Below are 22,752 nucleotides of genomic sequence, written 5' to 3'. Positions count from 1 at the left end.
GGGTTTAAGAGGAATATGGGATTAGAACTGGAATGAGATTACATGAAATATTATGGAACAGCTGTGCCACTGTTATCACCAAGCGTTGATTTTCAAAGTTTCATCAAAACCTGACAAGGCAATGCCCCTGAGGACACCCTACCCAATTCTACTAGCTGCTAGGTAGTTTGATGAACCAGTGATGCTTTCACCATGTAAAGAACCATTGCAATGGCTACAGATTAAGTAATTTTTGTGACTACTTTTTTTTAAAAGATTGGCACCTGAGCTAACATCTGTTGCCAATCTTTTGTTTTTTCTTCTCCTCAAAGCCCCCCAGTACATAGTACATAGTACATAGTAGTAGGTCCTTCTGGTTGTGGCATGTGGGATGCCAACTCAGCATGGCCTGATGAGTGGTGCCATGTCCGCGCCCAGGATCCGAACCAGTGAAACCCTGGGCCGCCGAAGCAGAGCGCACGAACTTAACCACTCAGCCACAGGGCCGGCCCCTAATTCTTGTGATTTTTAATGTAGATTACAACTGTAGCAAAAATAAATTTAAACCCCTACCATCTCACCATAGAAGAAATATAAAATGCTAAAATTCTAACTAGTAATTCTACTCCCTTAGCCATATTTTGGTGTTTCTGAAAACAGAATATATCTTACAACAAATGGCAAAAGAAACTTGCCAAGGTAACAGGCAGAGGGGTTAACTGTGACCTGATTGTCATACCTGGAGGATATACAGATGACCTTGGCTGAGCATAGCAGGTCCCATCTCATTGGATTATTTCCATTGGCAGCACAGACCATTGATTTTTAATTTGTGTTAACATCCCTAATTATTATTTTAAACGGATTAAAAAACATTATACTACAATATAGAATTAGAATAATGAGCAAGGAAATGGAGCCTTAGGATGCAAACATGCTGTAAATGAAGCAAGATTCTTTGCTGCGGAGATGACTACACTTCCAATAAAACCTAAAGCTGGGTTTGAATTTATTTGTGAGGAGGACATATGTGTAAAGGACTGCATGTGACAGGCCAGCCCTCGCAATTAAAGAGAGGAGGAACCTCTTTATTTCATAAAATAGATCACAGCACACTTAAAGCTAGCAGAAGTTGGGGTGACTGATTCATGTACCATGAAGAACTATCACCCAGACACTGTATACCTGTCCAAAAGTTCGAGGGACACTGTTAAATTTCCAGTGATATGTAATTCAATTAAGTACAATAGACAATGCAGTTTAACCAAATAGTGAGTGTAGAGAATATCACAGTTTTTGATATGACTAGACATTACACTTCAATCCTAAAGAAATTGAAGAGGTCCAGATCATGTGCATGGGTTTTTAAAAAAGAAAAAAATCATTGGGTCACTCTCTAGCTCATTACTATTTTGCTTTCTTCACACTTACCATTGTTTACAAATGTATTATTTATCTCTTTGTCTCTATTTTCTACCTGCTCCCCTAGAAAGTCAGGTTCACGGGATAAGAGCCTTTCTATAACTCCAGCATCTAGAACAGGGCCTGACACGTAGTAGGTGTTCAATGAAAGTTTATTGAATGAAAGTTGATTGCTTACTGTAAAATGTTAAGTGATAAAAGTATCACATAAACGCATGTATACACAGTAATATCTCAATATATATGCATGTCTATTACATACATGCTAAGAAAAATATGTGGGAGAAAACAAGTAAAAATATTAATAATCATGGTTATTTTTGAATTGTGGAATTATGGGTGATATTGTTTTCTTTTTTTAATTTCTATGTTTTTCAATTTTCATAAAATGAACTTGTGAATTTTACAATGTGAAATAAACAAAGATAAGTTCTCTTTTTTAGTCAAAAGGATTTCTAAAAATCTCTTTATATTTTTATGAAACATATATACCTTTGAGACCAGCTTGCAGGTTATGGGGAACAAACCTTCTCAAACTTTAATGTGCCTACAAATAACCTAGGGATCTTGATAAAATGCAATTTCTGATTCAGTAGGTCTAGGCTGGGGCCTGAGACTCTGCATTTCGAACAAGTTCCCAGATGATGCCAGTAGAGCTGGCCCACAGAGCACACACTGACGAGCAGGAACACAGGGGACTCCTGGGGACATAGGTAGTCTATGCACTGCCTTTTGAAAACCACCACCTAGAAGGGCACTAGCAAAGACGGAGGCTCTGAAGTTTGCTCCTGACCAAACTACTAAAACAGTGTCAATATCTCGTCATCTTCACAGTGATGGCTGCAATTATTACTTTCCTCCCAAATATAGTACATAACAAACTTTATCTTTCTAAAAAAATCTACCAAGAGAATGAGAAGACAAGCCATAGACCAGGAGAAAATATTTGCAAAAGACATATCTGATAAAAGATTGTTATCCAAAATATACAAAGAACTCTTAAAACTCAACAATAAGAAAATGAACAATTCAACTAAAAAAGAGGAAAAGATCTAACACACATGTTACTAAAGAAAATATACAGTTGGCAAACAAGAATATGAAATGATGCTTAACATCATATGTCATTAGGGAATTGCAATGAGAATGAGATACCACTACACACCTATTACAATGGTTAAAATCTAAAACACCAACACCAGATGCTGGTGAGGATGCGCAGCAACAGCAATTCTCATTCATCAACGGTGGGAATGCAAAATGGTGCAGCTACTTTAGAAGGCAGTTTGGTAGTTCCTTACAAAACGAAACATTCTTACTATACAATCCAGCATCTGCACTCCTTGGTTATTTACCCAAATGAATTGAAAACTTATGCCTACACAAAAATCTGCACATGTGTGTTTTAGTAGCTTTATTTATAATTGCCAAAACTTGGAAGCAACTAAGATGTCCTTCAGTAGGTGAATGGAGAATTAAACTGTGGTACATCCAGACAATGGAATATCATTCAGTGCTAAAAAGAAATGAGCTATCAAGCCATGAAATGACATGGAGGAAACTTAAATGCACATTACTATGAAAGAAGTCTATCTGAAAAGGCTGCATATAGTATCATTCCAACCACAGTCATGCATTCTTAACAACAGGGATAAGTTTGGAGAAATGTGCTGTTAGGTGATTTTATCATTATGTGAATATCAAAGGGTGTACTTACGCAAACCTAGATCATACACCCTACTACACACCTAGGCTATGTGGTTCTAATCTTATGGGACCACTATTGTAGATGTGGTCTGGTGTTGACTAAAACATCATTATGTGGCATATGACTATACCTGACATTCTGGAAAAGGCAAAACTATGGAGAGTAAAAGATCAGGGATTGCCAGGGGTCAAGTGCGGAGGGATGAATAGGTGGAGCACAGAGGATTTTCAGGGCAGTGAAATACTCTGTATGACATTATAATGATGGATACATGTCATTATGCATTTGTCCAAGTCTATAGAATGTACAACACCAAGAATGAACCATAATGTAAGCTACGGACTTTGGGTGACAATGATTTATCAATACAGGTTCATCAACTGTGACAAATGTGGGCTCTGATGAGGGATATTAATAATGGGGAGGCTGTGCATGTGTGGGGGCAGGAGGTATATAGAAACTCTCTGGACTTCCTGCTCAATTTTGCTATAAATCTAAAACTGGTCTAAAAATGAAGTCTATTTTTAAAAATCTGGTTATAAATATAATGATTGCTCTTTACTATGCAGAATCTATTTTCGTTTCAGGAATGCAATGATCAAGACAAAGAGTGGCTCATAGTAGAAAACGCATCAGTTAGGATTCAGCATATGAGAATTCTAGTCTTGGCTCACTTTGGACAAGTTATTAAGATTTTCTGGGTCATAGCAGTCCCATCTTCAAGATGGGGAGGCACCGTGTCAGTGAATGTGTGTTTGAAGTGTGATAGTCTATATTTAATTAGTAATGAAAATCACTAGTACTAAGGATTTCCCAATTCATTTTTTTGTTTAAAGATTGGCACCTGAGCTAACAAATGTTGCCAATCTTTTTTTTTTTCTTTCTGATTTTTCTCCCCAAATCTCCCCAGTACATAGTTGTATATATTTTGGCTGTGGGTCCTTCTAGTTGTGGCACATGGGACGCCACCTCAGAGTGGCCTGACGAGTGGTGCCATGTCTGCGCCCAGGATCCGAACCAGCAAAACCCCAGGCCGCCACAGCAGAGTGTACAAACTTAACCACTTGGCCACGGGGCCGGCTCCTCCCAATTCATTTTTCACTCTTTCCCTCTTGTAATATATCACAATAGTAAGGACAGTAATATTTTCTCAAATAACTGGGAATTGTTTCCAACACGTACGCTTCTAAAATTAAGTTGATTAAAGATGCTAAAAGGTGACTTTGAAGGAATGTGTTTTTTCACTAGTAAATCTATTATTTCTCAACAATAGAAACACAGGGATTGTCTGCTAAATGCAACAAATTATGGGGAAAATAATTTCTTAGGAAAATAGCTCATTCCATGTCTATTTTGATGTTTGTTTTAATGCAGTTTATTTTAAGCTAGTTTGCTATTGATATTGAGCATCTGAGAGACTTGGGTAGATAATTAGTTACAGGAAATCTCTCTTTGCTCTCCAAACATCATGATCTTTATGTCCCAACACCAGCACACAAAAGAAAGCACAAAACATCTAGGACCCAGCAGATATGTAACTTGATCAAAACTTTTTCATTCTCTGGAGTTTCAGGGATACTAAAATCTCCTAAATAGCTGTCCTAGAGTCTCAGCAATTCATATTGTCCTCCAAATTGGGACAGAGCCACATCTAAGAACCATTAAGAAGAATTATATTAGAAATATTCAGGACATTAGAATTTTTAATAGAGTTCATTATGTATATCAACAGATGAATGCCTATGGCATGGATATATATTTTTGAAGAGTATCTAAAAAGAATATTAATAAGAATACACACATAGTTAAGTAAAACCATACGGAAACAAACAAATGATCATATCACCGTAACAAAAGTGATAACATTTACTCAATGTCATATCCAGTAAAGCATTCCATTATGATTTTATACTCTTAAGATTTAAATTTAAGATTGCCAAGCAATACCACAGACAACCGCATGCTTTATGTCAATCAGAAAGGAATATTAACTAAATACAATTTAGTGGATTATCCTCTAAATATATTATAAAGATTCCACTGTAATAAAGCTACTTGGAATAAATATGGTTTGTTATTTTAGATACTATTACTGTATTTGACTAAACTACCCTAGTACGTTTATCATTTACGAGAACTTTTTCTTCAATTTTCTTTAGCAGGCTCGTGAGATAGAAATCTCACTGCCCCGCTAAGTTAACTTTCACAGCTAATTTATTATGAGGCAGCTCTTCAAGACCGTAAAGTTAAGAAATGCTAACTTTTTAAGGGAGGTTTGCAAATCCTGCCCTCTTGACATCCATTCCAGATCACTGTAAGAGCGCAGAGGCTGCAGTAACAGACTAGGGGCTCAAGGAGGGGATTTCAGGAGGTACGAATTAGAGGACACTGGGCGGAAAAGGCGGCAGTGATGAAGAGCAACAGAGCCACGACCCAGGGAGGGTCTGCTACACAACCAGCCCAGCAGCACTGTGGAATCTTCTTTTGGTGTACATGCTATTAATTAGTAAAAATGATCAAAGGGGATCCTTTTTGATGGTAGTTTTAGGGGACTATTATTGTCCATGATAAAGAGGTTACAGAATTATAAAATACTTACTTTTCGCTTAGAATATTATGTTTGTCTGCTGTCTCTGGATTCACCATCGTATAAGAACCTAGGGATTTTAGGTCTTAATTTCCTTATGCTGATGTTGCTTCTTTTCCTGTATGTGATTACCATCCCTTAAGGTACTCTCCAGCTTGAAGCCTGTTTCCATTATGTATGCCAACAAATAAAAGGACTCAGTAAAATTTGGGGTGAAAGTGAGGGAAAGGATATACTTTTTCCAAAAACTCTTTTCTCCTTTTTTGGGGGGTCAAATTTTAAAATTCAAGTATAACACACTTGTAATAAAGTGCATAAATCTTAGGTGCAGAGCTCAATGAACTTTGAAAGTGAAGACACCCTCACAGCCAGCTGCACCTCCACAGCCTCCCAGGGCCTCTCTGGACTTCCCCCACCCCCAAATGTAACCCCCTATTCTGAGTTCTATCACCATAAATTGGGTTGCCTGTTTTTGAGCTTCATAAAAATGGAATCATACAGTATGTACTCTTTCATGTCTGGCTTCTTCGTCTCAACGTTATTCCTGTGAGAGTTACCTATGTTCACTGTTGTAAGGATACTCAATCACAATATTCAATCGTATGATTTTGTCAAAATTTATTTATCTATTCTACAACTGCATTGTCTGCAGTTTGGGGCTATTACGGAAAATGCCACCACGAGTATTCCTGAACATGTCTTTCGGAGCAGATATGTGTGTATTTCTGTTGGTTGGAAATGCTGGACATGTTCAGCTTTAGTAAACACTGCTAAACAGTTTTGCAAAGTGTTTTTCCCAATTTACATTCCCACGAGGAGTGCATGAGGGTTTCATTTGCTAATATCCTCACCAACACTTGATATTGACAGCTTCTTTTTTCTTCTTTTTTTAATTTCAGCCATTCTGGTGGGTGCAATAGCATATTCCTTTCCTTTTTATTTTTATTTTTGCATAAATGAATTACTTTTGGTTCTGCTTTTCATTGATATTTTTAGGAACATGAACCAGCAGTTTTTGTTTTTGAGAAGTGAAAGTATGTACTAGCCTTTTGATCCAGAAACTATTTGGCACAAAGATATTTTTATAATAGTAGCACTATTCATTAGTTTTCAAGTACATAACTTGCAGATAAATATGGGTAGAGAATTTATTATCTATCATCCAGCCAGCCCACTAACACTGGGAAACTCAAAATATGAAGGGGCTTGTCAGAATGGATGTTCTTGGAGGCAATGGGCTGGAGGGGGAGCTCTTTAAAAATTTACTGAGGGCTAGAATATATATATATTTATTATTTTGGACTGTGTATTTTATGGAACTTATTGAAATACTTCTTTAAATAGTAAGCTCCTACTGTATTTAAATGTATGCTTTTATTTATAACAAAGGGCCAAACATGATCTTTATTGTATATTCCTATTGCATGAAGTAAAGTATGCGTATAAATATGTCCACCTGTTTTGTATTATACAATCAGTTCATAGCAATGAGAATTCATTATATATGAAGCTAGGTTTCACTCCTAAAAAGTCTGTTATAGACTTCCTAAAAAAGAAATATAGTTTTACCACTTTCACGTAAAGAACACTTAGACTAACTGAAATACTCAGAGGATGACGTATTCTGGGTAATTAATTTTCTTGGAAGTAACTGGTTAACTGGAAAGTACACACACACACGCGCATACACGTCTGTAGTAGTGAGGACATTAGGAGGAATAAACTTCACAAAACCCAATTATCTTGTGGTTTGCGACATTTTGTCTTGTGATTTCAGCACTGAAAGTATTCTGATTAATCTTAAGTCTTCCCTTATTTGGGGTATGGTTAATCAAGACTTCCTTGTCCTATAAATATTTGTTGAGTGAATAAATAAATGTAAATAGATGTTTGTGGATACCTGGAAGCAGTGATTCTTTTATGAAATATTAGCACCCATTATTTTATCATTTCTGTATGTTCAACCAACATGTACTTTCTATGCTATTAATCTGTGCCATTCAAACAAAAAGATATGCTGGATTAAGGTAAACTCTCGTACAATTTTTATAAAATAACAAATTATCAATCAGTGGAAACAATAAAAACTTTTCTTTATGGTTCTCAATATTTTGACATAGTAAAAAATACTTTATTAAATACCTGTTAGGTTGCTATCTGCTCTAACTGGTGAAACAGTATTGCCAAGAAAAGAGAAGATACAGACCTTCCTGTTTTAAGGAATTCCCTTTCTCTTGAAGTAACCTCTCACTGCAGGGGAAAACAGTGATTCATGTATTTAGCAAAGACAATTCTCATTAGAAGAGTCTGTATTCTTGGATGCTGATGTGGAATTAAACTACTACTTTGGGTGACAATTTACTGTCATTTTATAATTAGCTTTTATGAATGAGAACAATTTCATGTCTTTCCTTTGAGAATTTAATGTTTTGTATTTCAAAGGAGCTTGGAACTACACATCTACCAGTGTGCATGTATAACCAGCATCTTAAACTTAACAGTTCAAAACCGAGCCCTAGATCCCCACACACACCATCCCCGTCTCTCCCCAAGTCTTCCTCATCTCAGTAAAAGGCAACAGCCAACCCTATTCTTTCAGCTGTTCCGGCCACATACCTGGGAGTCATCTGTGACTCCTCTTTCTCTCACATCTCACACCTAGTCCGCTGGCGAATCCTCTCAGTTTCTGACAGTATCTGACCACCTCCAACCATCTCCACGCTTGGTCCTAGTCCAGCCACGGTTTTGTCTCACCTGGACCACTGCAGTAGCCTGCTAACTGGCCTCCCTGCTTCTCCCTTGCCCCCTGACAGTCCCCTCTCCACACAGCAGCCAGAGGAATCTATAAAAACATGTTGCAATTTGCAAGAAATATTTTAAAAAATATTGGCATGATTAAGTTTTTCAAAAGCCTGATTGAACTTCTAAGTTTCTAATTATTTTCAGGAATGAAATAGCATTTGTCTCTCTCATGTGTAACATGAATTATCACGCTTTTTCCTTCCTTGTACTCCTCCTCTATATCAACTTCTTGATTTTTGTTTAATTTTTGAGATAATATGAGAATTTAGGCCCTGTTTATTATTAAATTCACTATTTTTTATATTGTATATCTTTTTAAAAGCATTATTCTTGATATTTGAGTTTTAAGCATACTTACCACAATTATTTAGACCTGATTCTGTGTTTAATTGCTTTCAATGCTCATTGCCAGTCCTTTTATGCCACAAGTTTCCCATTCTTAAGGAATTTTGATTCCTCTCTTTTATTTTTTTTAAAGATTTTATTTTTCCTTTTTCTCTCCAAAGCCCCCAAGTACACAGTTGTATATTTTTAGTTGTGGGTCTTTCTAGTTGTGGCATGTCGGCTGCCGCTTCAGCGTGGCTTGATGAGGGGTGCCATGTCTGCATCCAGGGTCCGACCCGGTGAAACCCTGGGCCGCCGAAGCAGAGCATGAGAAGTTAACCACTGGGCCACGGGGCCGGCCCCTGATTCCTCTCTTAATTGGCAGGAATATTTATACATATGCGCATATATATGTATGTGTGCACATGTGTGTATACACATTTACTTCAAAATTATTTTCAAAGAGGGTACTTAAGTGACATATATTGTGAATCTCTGAATATCTGAAAATGTCTCTCTGTCACCTTTGTACTTTGGCTGAGTACAGAATTTTTGGGTCACAACTTTTCCCTGCAAAACCCTGCAGATGTTGTTTCACTACCTTCCGGCATTTAATGTTTCAGGGACAACTAATGTAAGATTAACTTTTCTTTCTCTGACAATAGCTTGTTTTTTGTCTGCGTGTATGCTTTTAGGATATTTTGCTTTTGAAATGTTAAAATTCCATGAAGCTGTGGCGAGGTGCTTATTTCTTTTCATTAATTTGCCTGACTCAGTAAAGCTCTTTTGATCCACAGACTTGGGCCTGTCTTCAGCTCAGCACAGTTTTCTTGTGTTACTACTTTGGTTATTGTTTATGTGTCCTTTATGCAGCCTCTTCTTTGGGAATATCATTGGTTCATCCAGCATATATTTACTTACCATGTGCAAGTACCGTTCTACTTATTGGGATGACTCATGGCTCTGTATATTAGCTCTGTGCTCTGTTTTTATTGATCAGTTTCTTATGGTTTTTACTTCTTTATTTCTTCTACAATCTGGAATAACAAGTCAAGTTTTCCATTCACCTTAGTACTTAGACTTAAGACTGGATTGAGTCTGTTCTTTCAACTTTCAATGTAGATTTCAATTTTGGCATTGCATTTTTAGTTTTCTTATAATCTTTCCTTATTGCATTCAACTTCCTTATTATTTCTGCTTGCTTCTTAGCCAGATCCTTTTAAATCCATGTCTTATTTTCACATACTTCAAATTTCTTTGAATTTTGAGAACACAAAGCAGATGTTTTTTAAAAATCTGGTGTTTTCTGAGGAAAATATTCTAGCCCAGCAGCAACTTCTTCCCTTACATTTTGAATGCTTGTTACTCTGCCTTACTGCAGAATAATTTCATAGATCCCATGTTATTTAATTTTTTTGTGACCTTATTCTTGAACAATGAGATGGCTACACAAACTGTTCAGGAACAAATCGGATGGATTCTCCTTGGTTGCATTTACTCTCCACTTTGTTATTATTAGAATTCTCCTCAAGGATTTTAAACTGGCGTTAGTAGTTGAACTAAATCTACAATGCTAGCTCAAGAACTCAGCAGGGAAGGAGTTGGAACTGTGGGCCGTCACAGCATGAGAACTTCATCTCCACATCATTTCTTATTTTGTTTGGAAAAGCCATTGCAATGGGGCCAGCTTTTGGCATTGTTTTTTGTTTGATCTCATCTTCAAGCCAAGTATAAGCTGGGACTGGTCTGGCCCCTTTCCCAGTGTTATTCCCCGTCCAGCTTTCTGCTTGTTGTAGTCACTACTTGAAATCTAGACCTCCCCATCCCACCTCCTCCCCAACATGGCTGCTTTCAATGGCTGCTGCTTGGCAGGGACAAAATGGAGGTCAAGAGATCTGTGCCTCACCAGCTCTAGGGCTCGCTCTTCTACTCCCTGCCTCTTCAATTAAGGGATGTAAGTATGATTCTGCTGGGTCTCATGCACTTAACTGCTAGTAATACTATTTCTTAGGAAGGTTTTTGAGTTGTCTTTGGTACTGTCATTCATAGGAGTCACCTCACACTATATTTAGCATAAATTCTTCAAAGCTTCTTGCATGTCACTAGCACCTTTCCCTAATTTCTACTGTCACCTGGTTGTTTCACTGTTAACTGCTTTTTACTATTTTAATCATTTTAATTGGCATCTGGCGAAGACTGAGTTAGATGCCTGTGCTCACACAGTCTGGAAGTCAGGACTGTATTTCTAGGCTGCACTCAGCTGAAGTTGTCCTCTCATGGTCACTGATGCTGTGTGCTGAGTGATGAGCCCACTCATGCGCAAAGGACGAGTAACGGGCATTTTACTGCTCTCCCTTGAAATGCAGACGTTCTTCACTTGGCTGTTTTCATCTTTCCTTCCTCTTAGCTCTATAATCTCAACTCAAGACATCTTCTCTCTTGGCTTGGGCTGTTCCTCTGTACAGATGACCATAGAAATACAGATATAGATATTGATACAGCTATGCAACCCTCTCTCTGGTCCTAAGTCCTAACCTTGCTCCCAAACTCCAGATTCACATCTTAAAATCTTCAAATATCATGCTTGACATTTTTACATAGGTGTCCCAGTAGTGAGAAAACATAATAACATCCAAACCAAACATCTGATTTCTCCACAAGTCTCTCCTCTTCCTGTGTTCTCTATTTCTGTCCTTGAGGACTTAGAAAACCTCACCATCGCTGTCCTCCCACATTCAATCAGTCACTGTCTTCTTTCCTGACCTCCAAATTGTCCCATCCTTTCCTTTTCATTTCAATTACCCTGGTTTGGGTTCCTATCATTTCTCACCTGAATAAGTAACTTTTTTTTTTAAAGATTGGCACCTGAGCTAACATCTGTTGCCAATCTTCTGTCTTTTTCCTCTTCTTCTCCCCAAGGCCCCCCGTATGTAGTTATATATTCTAGTTGTAGGTGCTTCTGGTTGCGCTGTGTTGGACACCACCTCAGCATGGGCTGATGAGTGGTGTCCAGTCCGCATCCAGGATCCGAACCGGTAGAACCCGGGGCCGCCAAAGTGGAGTGCGTGAACTTAACCACTCGGCCTTGGGGCCGACCCTAGCTGAAGTAATTTGATGATTTGATTTCCTGGCTTCCATTTCTCTCTGATACTTTCTCCCTCCATGGCTATGAAGCTTCCTAAGGAAGCTCTAACCATACCACTCTCTTTCTCAATTGTGTTCACACTCCTCAGTGATTACAGAATACAGTTAGTATGGTGCTCAAGGCCCTCGCAGATTAACCTTCTCTCTACTTTTCATGCCCACCACCCACTGTCTCCAAGCCCATCCCAAAACTCTGAACTCTAGTCACTCTGGACTGTTTGCCATTCTCCAAACAGCCTTGTCTTCAAGCCTTCATCCTCTGCTCATAGGTTTCTTCTGTCTAGATCAGAGCTATACAAACTGTCTTCGCTTGTAATAAGCATGGGTTTGTTACTGGCCCATGATGAAATAAGTAACAGAAATTGACAGTAAGCATTTAGAAATTTGTATGGCAACTTGACAAAGTAACTTTATGTTTGCTGAATGTAATATGGGCTTGTATTTTGCATGTTATTTTTTACACCATTTTTTTTAGTAATTCATTTCTATTTTATTTTATAAAAGTATTGGTTCATGATCAATTAGAAAAAAACCTGGCCCCTCTCCACCGAAGGTTTGAGAAGCTCTGGTCAAGACTGCCCTTCTACTCCCATCCTTAGAGGTTACCAATTGAAACCGAGCTCATCCTTCATGGTCCAGCTCAAATGACACTTCCTCTGTGAGTTTTTCCCTAACTATCCAGTCTAGAAATTGCTCACACATTTGTCTACATAACCATAGCACTTTGTTTAAAACATTTCTGTGGCATTTTCCATGTTGTGTCTTTTATTACAACTATACATGTCTTCTTCCCTTGCTTAGTCATTGAAGGCAAGAACCCTTAGGAAAAATAGATATTCACTAAATGTCCACTGGATGAAACACCGTTATTATAGACTAAATACAAGGAATGGGGAAATTCTTTCCATTCTTTACATATGAGCAAAGTGGGTGTGCAGAATAAAGTCTAAGTTCCTTACCTGGCAACTACCTGCCTCTCAGCTTCAAGTCCTCGTCTGCATTCACACTAGGTGGTATCCTGCTTGTGACTGGCCCTCAGCTCATTCTTGAGACCATGCAGTCTCCTGCCTTTGTCTATGCTGTATCCTCTGCCGGGACATTGTTTTCACCCTCCTTTGGTTAATACTTGTGTGTCCTTCTAGATTCAGTTCATGTATGCTTCCCTTCAAAATCTATCCTAGAGTCCCCTTCCTCTGGGCTTCCACTGCACTCCATGCATTCCTCTGCCTAGACACTTACCATATTAAACTGAAATATTCTGGTCTGGTGACCATTTTCTCCACTCCTCAAGACTATAGTACAGGGACAATATCTTATTAATCTTTGTGTCCTCAGTGCCAAGCACAGTGCATGTCACGTGCCAGTGTTCAAAAACAGTATTTATCTGAACACAAGCTCATTTTGAAGCATTCAAGGAAAAAAAAGGAACATAATTGTTGGTTCATGGAGATATCATGTTAGCCGAAGCAATCAGAGAAAGGCTAATTTAGTTTAGCCTGAGAATAAAATTACTGATTGTAGATCAGAAAAACACTGGAGAGAAGACAGGATTAAAATCAGTGGCTTTTTTTGGTAGAAATGGCTATTTTCTTTTGTTAGAGAATGCTGGAATCAGAGATTCAGATTCTGAACCGAGCATAATTGAAATAATTATAGACTTTATTATTCCGATGAGAAAATTCTTATTACTGATTCATAAAAGGTCTATTATCCAGGACTTTAAGATATTCCATATAGAATCCAGTCAAGAAGCAAAGGAAGATCACTGGGGACAGCTTTCCTAATTGAGAAGGATGACCTGTGCTGCAACAGAGGCACATGCTGAAGCAGACGTTAACATGGATGGCAACATTTCCTGTTCCTCAAATCTCAGCCCAGCCACTCGGAATCAAAGCGTGGGCCCGAAGCTGTGCTTTGGAAAGTCATCTCAAGTGATGATTTGCTAGTTCCTGGCCAGACTTTGTGCTCTTCACCAAGGAAACACCCGTGGTTACTGGGATTGCACAGCAGTTCAAAACAGCTGTAAGTTATTAGTCAATTAGAACCCAACAGAACTGGCAGAAGATGCCAAAAAAGGAACCAATGTTTTTGTTACAATGTTAAGATTCATATTCTGCATGAGTCCCTGTAGCCAGTATCCTGTATCCTGGCCAGTAGCTGAATTTTTAACTAGCACTACCTCTCTAAATTGAGGACTAGATGGCCTACCTGAGCATAACACTTGTGTGGATTAAAAATGAAAATTCAATAAGGGAAACACTTGAGAATGCTGTGTGCCATTTGTATAATAAAGCAAAATGTTTTATGAGTAAAAGTCAGAATTACACTTTTTACATAACTGTAGCGTTGGAAGAAAATAACAGAGACCAGACAGATAAGAGGGACCTGAGCTTTGGGCTCAGACCTTGCTTCACTCGCCACATGACCCAGGACAAGTTACATCATCTTTCTAATCTTCAGTTCCCTCAGTATAAAGTAAGAACAAAATGTCCATATTTCATAAGATTGTGAGAATTGAAATAACTTACATGTTTCAGTTTCCTTATCTATCAAATGTAGAAAATAATACTTACTGCTTATTATAAAGATTAAATAGCACAATGAATGTAAAGTACTGGCCCGCAGTCCAGGCTGACGAATATTAGCAAGTACAACGAAGGTAAGGAGGAAGCTAATTCTTCTGCAGAGAATGCTACGTGCTAGGCACTGTTTTAAATAGTTTTCATGAGTTTATCTTCCTAACTGCCCTATTATCTATCATTCCCATTTTACAGTACCCAGGTTGTCTGGTTCCAGAGGTGGCACTATTAGTCATTAAGTGATGATGATGATGGAGGAGATCTTGACGATGAGGTTGATAATATAAGGCACCTAATAGAGTGCCTGGCACGTGGTAATTGCTCAAAAAATGCTTGCTATTATTAAAATGCTGGTATTATTTGTAAAGATTTCCAGAGATGAAAGTCATACATACACGTAGGTACTCACTCAAGGATTAAATTACTTTTATCCCCTTTCTTATATCTTAAAATTCTTTCTTGCTATTTTCTTTTTTTCAGATTTCCAGAAAAGAAGAGAATAACAACTTCCCTGGAATAATTACTCTATTTGAGGATATTTAGAAAGTTACTAACCCCAATCCCTTTACAGATTTTTTCTCTAGGAGCCAATTTCTGTTTTCCATCTATTTAATCTTATTTGTTGCTCTTCCTTGAGCCCTTCACAGTTTCCTTTTATTTCTCTCTTTTAAAAGTGAAAGCAAAACTGGACACTGTTTTCTGATACTGGTCTCACGACTGTGGGGTTTAGTAGGAGTCACTCCTTAATGCTAACCTTAATTCTAACCCAGCCTTAATTTGTGTTCTACAGTAAGAAGTCACAGTAATGGGTGTGACTTTTGTTCCTTTGGCTGATCTTGTAAATATAATCACTTATCTTAAAGGGTTGATGTGATGATTAAATGCAATGATGTTTGTAAAAGTAATTACAGAACGGTGTCCAATGAATATCAATCAAGACATTAACTAATACCAGATGAGGATTCGGATTCCTTCAATTAAAAATGTATTCCTGTATCCTTTCTAGTACTGTGAATCCTCCAATGGCCTGTCTGTCCACAGGGTAAAACCCAATGCCGTTTGCATGTTCTCATGGAATCCAGGGCTAGCCACGATCTGGCCCCTATGACTTTGCCAGCCTTGTCCCTGGCCATTGTCTCTCACCACATACATGCTCTTCGCAGTCACACTGCACAACTTGCCCTTGTACATGCTGTGTCTGATGTCTGGAATGCCCTGCCTTCTCAAGCACCTGGGAAATTCCTCAGCATCTTTCAAGAGTGAACTCAAGCATTACATTCTCCGTGAAGACTTTCCTCCTTCATCCCATAGCATCATGGGCATACTTCTCTACAGAACTTAAGAAATTATTTGCTTGTCTTCTTTGTGTTCCTTCTTTGAAGGCAGGGGTTACATTTTGCTTTTCTATCTCTAATGCCCGGTATGCATTAAGAACTTAAGAAATGAATGAATGACTGAACTATACTCACTTTTCAGTCATAGGACAAGCACCATTTCCCACTACCCTCATCCCTGTGAACCTCATGTGGCTCTTATTCACCAATTGTCTTGCCCTGCAGCTCAGAGCCCACCCTGCAGTTGCCCTCAATGCCCAAAGCAATGAGCACTTGTTAAGCGAGTGACTAAAGAAGAAAATTCAACCATTCAATTGTTCACATAGTTTATGTTGTTCACACAGTGTATATAAGATTTTATGCTGTTTTATCCTAAATAATCATATACGGATTTTAAAAAAGCAAATGACTTAATTCTTAATATTCCTCAGATTTTGAAATTAGACATTTAGCTAATCATTATAGAGATCTTTCCTCTTCCTTTCCTCTTGGAAATGATAGAACTTTTCCTAATATCCTGATGGAGTTTAGATCTTTCAAAAAATGAGGCTTTCTCAGAGTTTGAGTTAAATGGTGGATTAAAACTATATCACAGGGGCGGGCCCAGTGGCACAGCAGTTAAGTGCGCACATTCCGCATTGGCGGCCTGGGGTTCACCAGTTTGGATCCCGGACGTGGACATGGCACTGATTGGCAAGCCATGCTGTGGCAGGCGTCCCACATATAAAGTGGAGGAAGATGGGCACAGATGTTAGCTCAAGGCCAGTCTTCCTCAGCAAAAAGAGGAGGATTGGCAGCAGATGTTAGCTCAGGGCTAATCTTCCTCAAAAAAAAAAAAAAAAAGGCTATATCACAGAATGTCTTACCCCCAATATCTAGCAAATAATAGTAAAATTTACCCCCAAAAGAATAATTATAAACAAGAACCAAAGAGGGAAATTGTATAACTGAAGGTAATCGACTTCAAACACTTCATGGAAAGGAAACAGAAGATTCTAGAGTAGAGTGGAGAAGCACGTCACTGCCCAGCTCCTAACCCTGCCCCTTCCTCCCCTGAAATGAGGCTTCTCCCTCTCTTTCGGGAAAATAATCTTACTTCATTTGTGATTTTAGAGAATACTTAGTCCTTCCTTAATTATCTGTGCAAATTGGCCAGAACACGATTTCAAATGTAAAATCTCTGAATCACAAGTCGTGGCTTAGAAAATAATGAAGCATCTTAATATTTTTAGGGGCAATGGCAATATTAACTGGTTCTGAGGCAACCACAGTCTAAAACTGCAATAAGGCAGGTAATGTGGGGCGGGGGAAGGTGGGAGGAGAAGCCAGGGGTCATAGAGAATGCAGCCTGGCTGATCCAAAATGCTCCTCTGTCTCTCCAGTCAATGACAGTAAAATGATTCGTAGGAAGAGAATTCTATTTGTGAATTTCTAGTAGAGGTAGGATGCTTACAGATCTCATATGTGGGGGATGAGGAAATATGGTGTCTTCTAGGGTTGCTGGTGAAATTACTGCTCCCTGGGCAGGAGGGAAGGTGAGGTTAAATATTTTTCCTTGGAAAACTCAACTAAGAAAGCAATGGAATGACCCGCAGTTTTATGCAAACATTTTGGCATTGATTAATTTTTCTGTCTAGCTGATCAGGGTTTGGATAACTTTCTCCAACAGTTTTGGGCCCATATTGTTTTCTTGGTCCATAAATGGAGGATTACCTGTAAATTATCCAGGATGATTCGGAGGGAGTGCACCTGCCTTCGAACAGCACCTGAAAACCTTTCATAGGTTGTGGCATCGTATTCACTCATCTGGATCTCCTTTAGCCTGAAATCAGAGGGGGCAAAAAAGACAACAGCTGAAATCATGCAATGTGGGTCTTTTACTTCCATTCATCTACTGCTAGACTCTTTGGTAATTCAGGTTGCCGTGGAGGAGAAAAGGCAAGCAGTGATGTCTCCAGCTAGGAGTTTCAAAGGAGGGGAATGTCCAGTGGTGTGCTGGTAAATGGTTAACAAGTCGCCCTCCAGGACAAAAAAAAAGGCCCCGATTTGTAGTATTTGCTGATTTCTGTGGTGTAAATACTCCCACCACGATAGATTTCAAGCTACCGACAGTGAAGTCACTGAGAACTGAGTTAGAAAGAAATGCGTGCAATTGGCTCTCATAAGCCAGTGAGTCAGCTCTGTAGCACACCATTGCTATATTCCAAAGACATGTCACGATGTTGGCAGCTGGTCAGTTCATGTGGCAGGTTCCTAGAAGAGTTCCCATGGGCTGCTTTTTAAGACCAAGGACATAAATTTGGTTGACCAAGATAACAGCCAGGCCTGAACAATGTAATTTAATGTGTTGCTACGTAAAATATGAGGGTTTTCTGAAATTGCTGACTGTGTACTTTTAGTAGGATAACTGTGTTTTAATATAATTGTGGCTCTGAAATTCTATCCTCTCCCAGTACAGTGTTACTTTTTATCGCTTTTCATCATTTGCTTCCACTGTAGCCCCGCCAGCGCACTTGCAGTTCCCTGAACGCATCATGCGCCTGTGACTCGGAGCTCCTGTGTAGGCTCCTCTCCCATGTGGAGCTTCCTCTCCCTGCCTCTTCTCCTATAACTCCCACTTACTCTGCAAGACTCAAATCAACGATGACCTCCTCTAGGAAGCCTGCACTGATCCCCAAGTCTGTCTTCTGTGCTCCCGTATCACTTCACACTTAACTCTGTCAGAGCATTTACTACCCATATGCTACAGTTGTCGGCCTCCTGTCTCTCCAACTAGGCTCCTTTAGGTAAAGGCTGAGTCTTTCTCATCTTTATACGTAGAGTGCTTAACATGGTACCTAGCATATCATAGGTGCTCCAAATAAATTGAAACGGATGACTGGATGACTGAAATAAAAATAAGACTCAGGATAATTTAAAATGCAGCCTCTTAAATTAATCAAAAGGTTCATTCACTGAGCGAACCTCTCTTGGGTTTTATAGTGTTATATCCATAATGAACCAATTTGATCACGCATTTCTATAAATTTCTATAAATGTAAAGGGTGATGATACTAGGACAGGAAGTAATGAATGCATGTCTCCAAAGCCTAACAACAACCAAACAGTCTAAACTGCGGTGTGTGTATGTCTGTGCACACACGCATGCGTGCAGTGTTGGAGGTACGGATCCTAGGTGTATAGCTGAGACTCTTATCTAAAGTATATATATATCACTTTGGGCTGGAACAGAAACCCAAATGCTGAATGAGAATGAAAGGTCTCTACTCCTTCCTGTCAGGCTGAGCACTGGGAAGAATCCATCCATCAATCCATCCATCACAGGGCAGAGTTCTAGAGGCTTATTAGAAGCACACTGGGTCAGGCCTTGACTGCCACAGGGCAGATTTGCAATCCTGCCCTACTCCCGGCCTAGGTTAGCGAACACCAGCTCAGGTTTCAAGATCCAGCTAGAAGGCCGCATCCTATGAAGTCTTGCTTGATCCCTCCAGTAAAACTGATCACTCCTTTCACGTGTCTTCTACAGAGACCTACTATGGAACTTCATTGCTTTTGGTAGACGCGTCTATTTCCCTCTGTCACAGTATTTTCAAACTTTATTTTCCACAATAGGAAATACGCTTTACATTGAGATTTAGCACACACAAACGCACATGTGTGTGTATAACCGGACCAAAAATTTAATGAGAAATGCATTTACTACATATGTTGCACACTGATATTTTCTCATCTATTCCTCTGGAGAAGAAATAAATCTTATTTTTTCTTTGAATCTCCGGTACCTAGCACAACGCCTGGAACACAGTGGCACCGAATAAATGCTGTTGGATAGTACTTAGAAAACACTGAGTATCAAAAGGTAAATACTATCTGAATGGTTGTCACCTAAGGTGACATGCCAAGGTGCTCTTCGAAATCTACTTTACTCTCTGTTCTGAAGAACAAGAAGCATGTGTATAGCACTTGCCCTCCTCACAAGACCTATTATGTTGAGTTTTGGCAATCTCTTAAACCCCTCTATAAACTTTCATTAGATTAAGTTATGTCTCAAGCATCAGGGCTGACAGAAGCTGGGTATAATGAATACTGCAGGATATGCTACCTACCCCTTCATACCCAGGAAGCCAATATGCTCTTTCCCAAAGAAGGGAAATTAGAAAAAACCAGAGACACAGCTTGTCTTTAGCAGGGGGAAAATACACACACACAGATGTGCCAAGGAAGGAGCCAGGCTGTTGGCAAGTCACCTCGGGCAGACTGGTCTTTGCAGAGAAATCAGAATTAGCTCCAGTTATAGGGCTACCTCTGGCATGATCATGTTGCACCCAAAAACACACCACATGCTATTTTCATTATGAAGAAATCTGGAAATCATATTCCAGGTTGTGTCAGCTTTCAGAAAGATCACCTATAAGGTGTTCAAAGCTGATAAATTCTGAAAGATGAAGACTGAAGCAAGGAATGGGGAAAGGAAACAGGAAATTTTACCCTCTGGATCAGATAAGCTTCCCAGTGCTAATATTCTTAAGCCCACAAAACTAGCTGAAACTATGTCTTTCTGCTGCTTTAACCCTGCTCCAAAGTGCAGGGCACAGCTGCTCCACATCTTAGTGATCTATGTGGACTAACTGCATTTTGTTGGCACAGTACACTTTTAAAGGTTATACTTATTGTTACATAAGAGTCTGGGAATTTTAGTTCTCATTTTACTTTTTCTTATAGGTTAGACTTAAATACTACAATTTTGGATTAATTATGAGGAAAGCAAACACAAGCTGAGATCCACTGTATAAGGCTGATTAGTTTTGTAAGTGGTAGTGGGTACAGTTTCCACAGCTGTGCCGACCTTAAACACTCTTCTAAGTGTATAAAAGTACCTCACTGTCTATTTCATTCATATTTTGTTGGTTTAATGTTTCTGTCCTGTTGTCTGCATGTCTTACGCTCATCTACTTCTGTTAGTCTTCCTGAGTTAATCAATTCTTGATATACAGGAACAGGTATCCAACTGAAATCCAGATTCAAGTGGATGCTAACTAAATGCTATGCAGATGATGTCAAGAACCCATTAGTAGTATTAGGCTCTGCAAGGCAACATGGTGGACCTCTAGGCTGATGGATAGGTCGGCTGTCAGCCTGGTTTTAGCCAGCCTCTGAATTGTGTCTTAAAGGGTGATACCATTACTAGTAGGCATGTGCGTATTATTCATTCCACAAATATGCATGAGTGTTTGCCATGTACCGGGTCCTGGGTGTAGGTACTGGGGATACTACAGAGCAAAGCAGCCTGCCCTCAAGGAACTGAAAGTCCGTGGGGAGGCAATAACTATTCGCACAAATAATAATATAACAGAAAAGAGTTATAAGAACTATGGAGAAGAGGTACAGGGCGCTATAAAAGCATAAATGGAGGGATCTGACCTCATTGTTGCCTAGAGTTGCAAAATAGCTTTAAAATGGGACTATTTGATAATAGTGAAGAATTATTACTGTTTTTAGACATGATAATAATATAGTTTTTTGTTTTTTTTTTAGAGTCCTTATCTTTCAGAGACATATTCTGAAATATTTATGATGAAAAGATAGGACATCTCAGATTAGCTTCAGAACAATCTAGGGGTGGGGACTGAGAGGGCAGCCAGATTTTTCTCCTTGAAGTTGGGGGGGACAGGTCCACAGGGTTCATTATATGTTTCTTTCTACTTTGTTTACATTTGGAAAGATCCATAATAAAAAGTTAAAGAAAAATCTTTAGCAGTATTAAACTGAATACTCACCAAATGGGAGTATTTATTACATAAAAGTGGGAAGCACATTTTCCTCTCTGTGCTTTCCTCCGCCCTGTCTTTCTCAGGGTCTCCGTGTTTTCAGTTCTTCTCCCCCACCCTTGCCCGCCTCCTCTGCCTGTCACCCCCCTTATGGTATTCTCTTTCACCTGGACTTACAGTCTTCTCGGCAGCAATTAGTACAGGTGTAGGGTTTTCTCACTTACTCCCTTCCTGATCTCTTCCCTTTCCTCTCTTACATCCACTAAATTTAGTTGCCTTATTATCACAGATGCTCCTCGACTTCTTTCCCCTCTGGGGCAATGAATAAAACCAGATTTCTTATGTGTGTTATGGAAGTCAGAGAAGGGGTTGTATACTTGTGCCCAAGTACTATGAAAAGGCCTTTCTGCCTCCCCATGAACTACTTGTGTGTCAGAGCACTCGATCCATTTGTCCACTTAGGCAAAAACTGAGACTGGACATTTACTTGTGAAGTTTGCACATGGCAATGATAGGAACTCATTAGTTGGGGGGCGGAAATAACACATATCTATTGTTTGGTTCTTTTCCTAAATGGATACTTCATTGTTTATATGAAATGTAGAGCAATATTTTAATTCTAACAAGACCTATCATCATAGCATTCTTCCCATATTTTTTCGAGAAGTTTAAACTGCTCTCATTCCTAACATAGTGATCTGTCCTCATGATCTCTCTGAGAGGAAGGGAGAGGAAAGTCACCTATCTCTAGAAGAGCACATTCAAGCACAGTGAGGATAAATAAATGGTTCAAGGTCTCCAGGGAAGCCAGCAGAAGGGCTGAGGCTAACACTTTTGCCTTATTTACCTGTGGACTACATGAGGGTCCAAAGGCTTGCAGGCTTTCCTGAGGGTGTGGCAGGAGGGACCCACATTTTTGTCCCCATTGTTCTGTACTGTTTACTTGCAGGATGTGTAAGCACGGCACATAATGTAACAGCAGATGTTCTACGTGGGAGGAATTTCATAACACATACACTTGAGCATGTTTTTTTCTAATTGCACCCAGATCCTTTCATTGAGCTCAACGATGTAAATCTGCCTCCCAAACCACTACCAAGTCCCT

The 22,752-nt window shown here is 39.2% G+C and overlaps 1 protein-coding gene across 2 annotated transcripts in view; it reads right to left on the bottom strand.

Annotated features, from left to right (window-relative positions):
* The window catches only part of VWA8 (von Willebrand factor A domain containing 8), a 357,448-nt gene that overhangs the window by 20,478 nt on the left and 314,218 nt on the right, over nt 1-22,752 (bottom strand). For both annotated transcript variants that reach the window (XR_011492999.1, XM_014866869.3), the window contains one exon: nt 17,593-17,701. Coding sequence is in view for 1 of the 2 variants with exons in the window: in XM_014866869.3 (XP_014722355.3) it covers nt 17,593-17,701 (109 nt within the window). In the remaining variant the exon portion in view is untranslated. The remainder of the gene's footprint in view (nt 1-17,592; nt 17,702-22,752) is intronic.

The sequence above is a fragment of the Equus asinus genome, chromosome 11 (assembly GCF_041296235.1).
Source record: "Equus asinus isolate D_3611 breed Donkey chromosome 11, EquAss-T2T_v2, whole genome shotgun sequence".
NCBI classification, from domain to species: Eukaryota; Metazoa; Chordata; class Mammalia; order Perissodactyla; family Equidae; genus Equus; species Equus asinus.
This window is presented reverse-complemented; position numbering and strand designations above follow the sequence as displayed.